Source organism: Neolamprologus brichardi, chromosome 12 (assembly GCF_056152115.1).
Source record: "Neolamprologus brichardi isolate AB-2024 chromosome 12, ASM5615211v1, whole genome shotgun sequence".
In the NCBI taxonomy this organism is placed as follows: Eukaryota; Metazoa; Chordata; class Actinopteri; order Cichliformes; family Cichlidae; genus Neolamprologus; species Neolamprologus brichardi.
This window is the reverse complement of record NC_142115.1, coordinates 38,336,176-38,347,121: the sequence shown is the minus strand read 5'-3', so window position 1 is coordinate 38,347,121 and position 10,946 is coordinate 38,336,176. Positions and strand designations below refer to the sequence as shown.

The 10,946-nt window shown below is 45.0% G+C and overlaps 1 protein-coding gene across 2 annotated transcripts; it reads left to right on the top strand.

Moving 5' to 3' along the window:
* Positions 1-2,863: 2,863 nt before the first annotated feature.
* Positions 2,864-10,443, top strand: prdm12b (PR domain containing 12b). 2 transcript variants are annotated; one of them, XM_006808877.3, is made up of 6 exons: positions 2,864-3,317; positions 4,578-4,643; positions 4,743-4,867; positions 5,808-5,963; positions 6,806-6,920; positions 7,865-10,443. In XM_006808877.3, the coding sequence occupies exons 1-6, from the start codon at positions 3,071-3,073 to the stop codon at positions 8,335-8,337; spliced, it is 1,182 nt and encodes a 393-aa protein (XP_006808940.1). In that variant the 5' UTR covers positions 2,864-3,070; the 3' UTR covers positions 8,338-10,443. The 2 variants fall into 2 exon arrangements, with proteins under 2 accessions (XP_006808940.1, XP_035771794.1); XM_035915901.2 differs by having other exon boundaries at positions 7,817-10,443.
* Positions 10,444-10,946: the final 503 nt, after the last annotated feature.

The window sequence follows — 10,946 nt, the reverse complement described above, 5'->3', positions numbered from 1 at the left end:
GACAGCTGGACCGGCGTGAGTGTGTGCTGCGGTGCAGAGCAGAGTGTTGGCGGTCGTAAAGTACAGGAAGCAGCTCGGTAAGTACAGATGAACCCTGAGTCTGTGGCAGGCCTGATTAAACATTAAAGTAATGGTGATCTGGACCCAGTCCAAACCTTTTCCCCGAAGCTCGGAGACCAGCAGGCCAATAATGTGTCTGCCAGCCTCGCTGCAGGGGGCAGAAGTATGTGGACGCGTGACTCAGTGTTCATTAATGCGCTGCTCTAAAAGCCTGCACTCGTGCGGTTTCAGTCCTGCGGTCGATGTTTGTCCCGCTGATATGACAACATTACAATGAACATTAACCCTTCACGAGGCAAAGAGCCGAGGTTACAGAGCAGCGTGACGCCGCGTTCATCATCCAGGCTTTGTTTGCTCCGGATGGTCCAGACCACACGTTTGTGGACGCTCCCGCAGTTGCTGCTTCATCTTATGAGTTTGAAATGAGGAAAAAGCTTTGATGTGAGCAGGTGAACATCCTTCCAAAGGAAGCGTGACTTGTCTTTAACACGTACCTGCATGTCTGTACCGCCCACCCCTCCGTGCACACACACCAGCCCAAACAGCTGCAGACTGACGTTTACTGTCGTTGGCACCAAAGTTAAACTGAAGTGACGATAACATAAAAGAATAATAATGAGAACATATGAGTGATGTCACAGACACACAGCGAGCGACGTCATCGTCCTCTGTTTCTGAACAGCTGCAGACCAGATGTGCACCTGATGTGAGCGATGGAGGTGTTCTGCGCTGCACTGAACCTCAGACTCATGTTTGAATTGTGCTCGCAGCGCCCTGCTGAACTTTGACCTCTGCTTGAAACCATGTTGAAGGAGCGTGAGGCGAGAAGTTTGTCTGGAAACCTCGAAAACGATGAAGAAATAAGGACCAAGGAGACGCTCTGCCTCAGCACCCCGGGTCACATGACCACGCGGAGCAGAAACATTTCTAAGCATCGGTTCGTCTTAGAAACGTAAGTACTAAGAGTACATGTACTCTATTACAACCTGACAGAGCTCAAGTTACTTTCCAACTTACAGCGAACCTGAACCTGAGCAGCTCCACGCATGGAACACTGAAACATGCCGACACGTTGAGCCGAACTCGGATCGACCTCCGATTGGGTGGTTCCGTGTGGTCGTTGGTGGAGGAGGGCGGAGACAACAGCCTCAGAAGATCACGTTTAACGCCATCTTTTATTTACAGTCTCACGCAGCAGGGCTCAGGTTTGTCTCAAAAAAACTGAATTTAACAGAAAGACGATCACCTCTGACCTCTGACAGCAGAGGAGGATGATGATGGTGGTGGTGATGATGAGGCTCGGAGGGGGGGGGGGGGGGGGGGGGAGTCTCGCGCAGCTGAGCTCATTAACGCGCTTTTAAACGCGGATTATTTGCGGCTCCGTCTGCGCGCCGCATGAATACTAATGAGGCCGCAGCGCTGCTTAATCACGTTAGCGGAACAATATCAGTGCGCCATTTGTGCGCGTTCCCACCACCTCTTCCTCACCTCTCCTTTCACCTCCTCCCCGCCTCCCCCTCTTGTCTTCACGCGTGCCAGTCACCTGCCGCCCCCCCGCCCCTGACTTCCCGCCTAAAGTGGATCCTGATTGGCCGTGAAGAGCGGGATAAAGGCGCGAGGACACCGGGCACGCTCACGGGCCTTTTTGTCGGAGAAGCTCATTAAAGCGTGTCCGCTTCAATACATGCGCGTCCCCGTCAGCAAATCCCTGCTCTGCTCCGGGAACGCGCGGCGGGGGAGTCCCGGGGCCGAGGCCGCCGGAGGAGTCACCGAGCCCGGGAGGAGACACCGAGGAGTCCCGGAGCAGATTGATGTCAGATTTTATATTTACATTTAAATAAGTACAAATATTAAGATCACTCACACACACACACACACACACACACACACACACACACACACACACACTTCATGACGCTGTGTGTGTGTGTGTGTGTGTGTGTGTGTGTGTGTGTGTGAGGACAATAAATGTTTAAAAGCTCATAAATACAGATCAGAGTGAGCGAGAGAATCATAATCCTGTTGAGAGACAGCGGGAGGATGAGGAGGAGGTGATGAAGAAAGCAGCTGTTGTCCTCTAATCGGTTTTTCTGCTCTGTCACTCAGCCCCCCAAACACACACACACACACACACACACACACATTCCTGCGCTTCATTTTCAAACCTGTTAAACAGAAGAAATCTGCGTTTGATTGAATGTCAAACACACAAATGACACATTTGTTGTGTCAGCTTGATTAAAATGATAACAACGTATCAGTCATCAGTTTATCATCAGTAACAGTTTCTGAGCTGTGGGCGGGTCTCAGTCTGATGTTGGGATCATTTTTCTCATATTTGATTGATGATTTGATTTTTTTTTATCGCTTTTAGTCTCCGCCCAGTTTTGTGACGTAGTTGTAAACTGAAATATTTCCTGTTTTTGTTTTTAACGATCAGCTGTTTGTTTGATACGCGGCCCATGAGCCTAACCTGCGGGCTGAAATCAAACTACCAACCCTGCCTTCAGGCAGGAGCAGGTGAGCTCTGAAACACGCGCCAGGAAGCTGACCTGCGCATGCGTGAACACCTGCCCTATGAGGTCCTGCCCTAAGAGGGCTTGGACCTCCGCGGGGCCTCGGTCCAGTACCGGCCCGGCTCCGCTCCTCCCGGTGGGGTGTCGGTGTCACGAGCCGAGCTGTAAACGGAGCCAATAACAGCGCGTGCAGGATCCCCCCTCCCCCTGTTAGAGGAGGAGGAGGTGATGGAGCTCCATATAAAGACCCCCCCACACGGCCCGCGCCCGCTTTGCTCCTGCTCCTCTCAGGATTTAAACTTCACCTCTGACTGAGACGCGAGCTGCTCCTCTGCTCTCCTCTGCTGCGTCTCCTCCTCGCGCCTCGGTCGGTGGAAAACAGGAGTTTTTGACTGTGTGTTTTTTTTTTTTAATTTGTTCAGCGGGACGATTTCTCCCTGACCCCGGCTCTGACCCCGGCTCTGACCTCGGCTCTCCCCTCGGCTCTCCCCGCCATGGGCTCCGTGCTGCCCGGCTCTTCTCTGGGCCTGAAGCCGGGCTTCAAGCCTCCGCTGTCCCTCGCGGACATCATCACCTCGGACATCCTGCACAGCTTCCTGTACGGCCGCTGGAGGCACGTGCTGGGCGAGCAGCAGCAGCACCCGCACCAGCATCACCTGCAGCACGAGGACCGCACCGCCCCGAGCGCGAGCCCCAAGACCGCGTTCACCGCCGAGGTGCTCGCGCAGTCCTTCTCCGGAGGTCAGTGACCAACCGTACAGCTCAGAAACGGAGACACCAGATAACAACAAGCATATTAATATTAATAATAATAATAATAATAATAATAATAATAATGATAATGATAATAATAATAATAATGATGATGATGATAATAATAATAATAATGATAATAATAATAATAATAATAATAATAATAATACTGTCAGTGGTAACTTTATTGTCTCCAAATTGATTTGCAGTATGTCCACACATCACACAACACAAAAAACAAACACACAAAATATTATTTTACTTATATTACTATAATAAAATAAATCAGAGTAGTATAAGTGTTGTTATTATTAATAATATAATACTATTATTAATAATAACAACAACAATAATAATTGTTTGATTGATTGATCACATTTCTTCTTCTGTTTTTTTACTCGTTTTATTCATTCTCTATATTACAAATACTTGTAAATATTTGTAAATATTTACACAAGTGTCGCATAAATTTAAATTTTGGAGCCTAAAACGAAAAAGATAAAAATCTTTAATGAAACAGAAAAAAGATTTAATTTAAACTCGTATTTAAAATAAATCTGTTAAACTGTTTAAATATGAATTTAAAATATTGATTCTTGTTCGTTTGTTGCTAATTATCCTCATCAATAACTGATCAGATTTGATCAAATTCTTTGGATGATTTGTTGAACAAACAGCTGCTGACTGATTGGCTGCTGATCGGTAATCACGTCCGTGATCTCTCTTTCAAAGCGCGAGCCGCGGCCCGTTTCTCGCTGTCGCGCGCTCACTTCTTTTTTATTTTAATGTGATTTTATTGTGAAATTCGTTTCCGTTCTGGGTGAAGTTCGTTGGGGATAATTTAGGAGGAGCGGCCGGGCTTCGGGTGGATGCTCCGGGTCAACTCTCCGACGGACGTGTCGCGTTTTCCCGCGGCGGCCTCAGCTTTCATCTTCACGCCTTTACTCCCGCTTTTCTCTCCCCGCGCGCTCCTTCTGCTCTCCCGTATAATGTCCCGGGGGTTTTCCTGATTGTAGACGTGTTATCGGGAACATTTCCTCCTGCTTCCATCAGGTATTCATCTTTCGGGGACTTTTTCATCCATAAACCGGCAGAAAAATGCGCTCCGAGCGTTTCCGACGCAGTTTAAAATGCGTTTAAAAAGTTCGAAGCAGCGCTGTCATTTCTGTTTTCATTTTTGAATTCCAATTGTAGAAGCAGGAGTGACACATGTTGACATGAAAATCTGCGCGCTGTGTTTGTGTCCAGAGGTGCAGAAGCTGTCCAGCCTGGTTTTACCCAGTGAGGTGATCATCGCTCAGAGCTCAGTCCCAGGTAAGCTCACCTGTAAACCTCTGTGGGTTCGCTGGTCTCTCTTTAATCACCGGTGCCGTGTTCTACTTACGCCCTCTTTACTGTTTTCTGTGGTCCCAGGAGAAGGTCTGGGCATTTTCTCTAAAACCTGGATCAAAGCGGGGACAGAGATGGGTCCGTTCACCGGACGCCTGGTGTCACCTGAACACATCGACCTGTACAAGAACAACAACCTGATGTGGGAGGTGAGGCAGACTGCTCTCTTCCAGCGCTCATGTTTTGGTGTCTTTCTTTTTCCTTGGATTTTTTTTCTCGAGCAGCTTTGTGTGTTTCATAATGAAAAATAACCCTTCGTTATCCTCTACTGGAAAGCAGCTGTTTGTGTTCCTCAAAGATAAATAAATAAATCATTAAAAACAAAAAACCTTGTCTTTGTTAGAGGAAGGTTTTAGGTTCAGTGTTGCCCCCATGTGGAGTTCCCCAAGGCTTGATTCTGGGGCCGTGTCTTTTCTCCCTTTAAGCTAAGTCTGCCGACTTTCAGCTGTCAGACTAACTCACTCAGTTTTAACACTCTACTTAATTAGTCACCGACTAGTAACGAGCTCCCCGCTAACTCTACAGCCAGTCAACTTTTAAAACTCACAGCGAGCAAGTGGCTGGCTAAATGCAAACATACTTGCTAAATAAATACCTGAAGGCTAACTCGATGCTAACCATCGAGTCTTCCAGCTTATTTCCAGTGTTAACTAGCTGCTGGCTGAACCTTTACAGACAAACCTCAGTAAACTTAAAGTTTGCTGGTTAAGAAGTTTAGTGACTTGATTTTAGCATACTAGCTAGCTCACACCTAACTAACAAGTCAATTGCTAGCTAGCCAGCTAATTGGTTTATCAACAACATGGTTAACTGTTAACTATCCAACTACTTGCAACAAGTTACATGGCTAATCTAACTTACAAACTTATATGCTGATTCTTAGCTTGCTATTAAAATACCTGAACCAACAGATTAGCATGATGATAACTGTTAACTGGTCCTCATATGCAGTTCCACTGGTTAGCATGTCAAAAAGCTTAGTTATTATCTGTGTATGAGGTCTTTCAAATAACCACCTAGTGAGAACACTAACCTAATGACTTTAGCTGGAAATGGTGTTTACTTCCTTCTTCCTGCCTCCCTCCTCAGGTGTTTAATGAGGACGGCACAGTCAGGTATTTTATCGATGCGAGTCAGGAGGACCAGAGGAGCTGGATGACGTACATCAAGTGTGCGAGGAACGAGCAGGAGCAGAACCTCGAGGTGGTCCAGATCGGCAGCAGCATCTTCTACAAGGCGGTGGAGGTTAGTGAAACTCGGTCATGTTCTAGCTCCTCAGGTATCATCGCACCTGCTTCCACCTGCAGGGTGACATCATGTGACCCAGGTACATGTACACCTGCGTTCACGGTGAGATGTTGGTGGTTTGGAGGCTGAGGTTCTTGGTGGTTCAGGGATCTTTTCCTCCTCATGTCTGCTCAGAAGTATTTATCTTTGCTTTTATCAAAGCGCCTGCTGGAACAACAAAGGAATCAATAAAGACGTCCATGTTTCAGTGAATAAACCCAACATCACTGCACACCTGTACAGACTCTACACGCCTCTTAACCTACACCATAAACGTGCACACAAAGGTCACTGAAGCAGCACAGAAACAGCCAAAACAGCCAAAACAGCCAAAACAGCAGTGGAGCAGAGGAGGGTGCTGGTTATTCCACGTCGCTTCATCATGTTCGGAAAAGCTTCTGATAAGACTCCAGATCCACGTGAAGGAAACATGAGAAGCTTCAGCGCGCTGCCGTCACCTGTTCTCTAAAATAAATCCTTGAGCGATGAAGCTCGGCCTGATTTCAGGCGCCGTTCTTCGACCGGCTCCTCCAGGTGTCTGAGCATAACCCTCCACTCCGGCGGTTCTGATGCTCGAAGGTTAACGACATGCAGCTGAAATTTAAATAGATTTGAACTGAAGAAAAGAAAAACAGAAATTCTGAAAATGTTTCAGAATTTATGACAAGTTTGAAAGAAAGAATCAAATATTTACAATAAAACAATAATACTGTGATAATGAAACGCAGTAATGTTGCTATGATGAAGTAAACGCTGATCCAAGTATTTATTGCTCTTCCTCTTTTCTCTTCCCTCCTCAGACCATCCCTCCCGACCAGGAGCTGCTCGTCTGGTACGGAAACTCTCACAACACATTCCTGGGAATCCCTGGAATTCCTGGAGGAGAGGACGAACAGAGCAAGAAGACCAAGAGCGGTAATCATTATTGATTATTGATCAGTGAGGTCATTGATAAATCTACTCAGTTAGCCAAACATCCAGCAGCGCTGCAAGAACCCTGAAAACAGCAGCAAAAATATTGTTTCATTGATATTTTATTAAATCTGTGTTGGAGTCATCGAAAGGGCCTTAATCCATCACACTGTTACTATTATTATTATTATTATTATTATTATTATTGTTACACATGAAGTTCTTTCAGATATAAAATATTATTTTGGAAAATAAAAATTAATATTATTATGAATGTGTGTGAAAAATAATGTATATTTAATTTATCTTTAATCAGTCTGGAAAAATAACCATTTAAAAAGTAAATGTATATTTTATATTTGGTTTTATTAAAAGTGTGTGTGTGTGTGTGTGTGTGTGTGTGTGTGTGTTATAATGGATAATATAAGTATATCATTGTAATATTGCAGTTAAAGTACACATTAGTATAAAAGTGTACACATTTAAAATTTGTAGTAATAATAATAATATAATAAAATGACAAATTAAAAATTAAATGCATGTATGTTCAAATATATTATTGTTGGATTGCTATTCATAGAACTAATAATCATTATTATAGGAAAAATAAATAACATATATATAGTTCCATACATATTTAGTGTTATAATAATAATAATAATAATAATAATAATAATAAGATAATAATAATAATAATAATAAGATAATAATAATAATAATAATAATATAAGAAGAAGCAGCAGCCAAGTTTCAGAGCGGTGCTGTTGGGGCAGTAGCTTGGACGGGGGGAGGAAACACTCCCTCCAGCAGAACCTTACAACATAAAGGGCTGTGAGGCGATTGTTGTTGTGATTTGGTGCTGTATAAATAAAGTTGAATTGAAAGGTTCCTCTCCACAGGTGAGAGGGTGGTCTCAGAGTTCAGTCTGAAGCTCTTCTTCTCTGCAGATGATTTCCACACCTGTGAAGGCTCCACCTCCACGACCTCCACCTCTTCCACCAGTCTGGGGCGCATGCGATGTGTTATCTGCCACCGCGGCTTCAACTCTCGCAGCAACCTTCGCTCCCACATGCGCATCCACACTCTGGACAAGCCGTTCGTCTGCCGCTTCTGCAACCGTCGCTTCAGCCAGTCGTCCACGCTGAGGAACCACGTCCGGCTGCACACCGGAGAGCGCCCCTACAAGTGCCACGTCTGCCAGTCCGCGTACTCGCAGCTGGCTGGTTTGCGGGCGCACCAGAAGAGCGCCAGGCACCGCCCCACGGGGGACAGCGCCGCCCCAGGAGGAGGTGTACTGGTGGTGGGAGGAGGAGGCGGGGTGCACTCGACGCACTCGCCGCCTCCTCCTCACCCTCCCCAGCTGACCGCCGTGCCTCACCCAGCGTCGCTGGTTCACCACATACCCACCATGGTGCTGTGATGGGGCGATGGCGAGAGGAGACGAGCTGAAATAACTGAGGCGCACATGGACACGTTTCAGGCTGGAAATAAGAGAGGAACCTGCTCACGTCTCATCAACCAATCACAGAGAGATGTTTCCAACCAACCACTAGAGGGCGCCATCGTCTTCTGCAGAAACAGCAACAATAAGAAACAGCAAAGCTTTGTCATTAAACTCACCAACAAACAAACGTCCTCCTCCAAACATCCAGCAGCTCCATCACCCAACCCAGGGCACTTCCTGTGGGGGGGCGGGGGGCGCTGTTACGTGCATGGAAACGAGTTTTAGCCGACATATGACCCTCCGCCCCCCGTACCCCACCCACTGGTACAGTTTGTTCTGAATGCGCTGCTTCATGAGGACAAGCTGAAACAAAAGATGCATGCTCCTGTTGCATGACGAGTCGTGTTCGGTCCTTCATGTACGTTTGAATCTGTGTCCGTGAGCTTACGTGTGCCGTGCTTTGGTCTGCATGCTCCAGCTTCTCTGTTAAAGGATGTCATGTATGTGTGAAAACAAGAAGAAGATGCTACAGTCTCCAAGTCTTTCAACACTCAGACTTCTTCAGAGGACAACACTGAGTTTCTGGTAGACAGCCCACCTGCTCAGTTTGTCCAGGTGTGGTCACAGTGAAAAGAAAGTACACGACATATCTGCTGCTTAGCTGGTTTCAAAGTGATTTAAATCTGATGAACAACAACACAGTCTGTGAAATCTTAAGTCCACCCTTTGTTTGGATGGAAGGGTTACTAGAGAAAGCCTCTTCTCAGTTTAGGTTTCCAAACCCCACCAACACCTCGTACCAACTGTCAGCACGGTGGCTCGCTGAATGAACCATGAACTCTGTATGCCAAAGTATTCACATGTGAGGCCGTCTGTCTCACAGCTAAAGCTTGGACCAAACCGGACATTGATTACAAGCACAGCAGGAAACCTGCAGCAGAACGGCTGGAAAAGACAAGAATGGAGCTGCTGCAGCGGTCCAGTCCAGACCTCAGAGAGCTGTGCATGAATGAATGCTGGTTTTACTTACCGCTGAAGCGTGGGGTGGACTCAGTTTTTCACAGGACTGCATGCTGTGCCTGAATACTAATTCAGTAGTAATGTGTTAGTTTGTTGAGTTAATTATAAAATAACTATTTGTGACTACATTCATCTATTATCAGAGCAACTTTATTGACACTTTAGCCTTGTTATGCAGCAGTAGCCACCACGCTAGCACTTTAGCTTACACATTATGTATTTAATTAAAAAAAGCTCAAATAAAAATTTTAAATGTAGAGCATCATTTTACTTTCACTCTAAAAGTTTTAGTTTTAAACATTTTAAGCTTAAATGGTACCTGCTAGCCTAACATACCGTGGTAGTTACAGATAGTTTCATACAAATGTATTAGCCTGCTAAGGCAAATTAGCAGGCTAATGAATACGTTCATGTATTTTATCTCATGCTCACCACTGAAGAAGGAAGTTGTGTTTTGATATTTGGTGTAGCTAACATGTTAGCTGCATGCTAACATGTTAGCTGCATGCTAACATGTTAGCTGCATGCTAACATGTTAGCTACAAACACATTACTGACCAACAAATTAGTCTGCTAAAAAGTCATTAAATCCCTCTGAAGAAGTTCACCACTTATTAGAGTAAGTAGAGTCTGAAATTTAGCATGTTTTACTGTTTTTTCATTATTAATGCTGATAATGTTTTAGCTGTGATGCTAACTAATTAGCAGGCCTAAACGGGCTAACAGATATGTTCGATAGAAAAAAAGAGAACTGTAATTTTATCTCTTCCCCACTTTTTACCCTGAGGCCTGATTTGTGTATATGATGCTCAGAATGATGACAAGAGACACTAATAACTGACTGAGCCTGTTAACTGACGACTAGCTGTCAGGCCTTTTTTCCTGCTGTGTAAATTAGCATCGTCAAAGATAAGAATGTGAATATAAACATGAGATGTGCCCAGAACATAATTCTATTGTCACTTTATCTCTGTATATGTATATGTAGAAGGTCATATATGGCACATGTATTGGTAATGAAGTATGTTGACTTCTAAAAGGGACACTGTATTTGAGCCTATATACTCTTAATAAAGTGTTACTGTATCTCATCTTCACCCAGCAGTCGCCTCAGGACAACTGTAAGCTAACGTAAAGACCCTGCAACAATCTGACAACCTCCAGTGAGGAAGCACTTGGTGACACACACACACATGAACACACATGCACACACATGCACACACACACACATACGCATGCACACACACATACACACACACATGCACACAATGGCATCAACTGGGAATTTAGTGTCTTGCCCAAGACTGGAGCAGCCAGATCGAACCACCAACGTCCAATAAGTAGATGACCTGATTGACCTCCTGAGCTACAGCTCTTTCAAGAACGTTTGAGATGAAGGTTGGAGACTGGCTGGGCTGTTTGAACAAGGAAAAGGTCAGACACTGCATGAAGTTTTATTTACTGACAATTACAAAGTGGTCAGTGACACCGATGTTTTTTGATTATTTCCTTTTTTCACTACTAGAGATTTTGTGTTTGAATTAAAATAATTTTTTGTGGTCTTT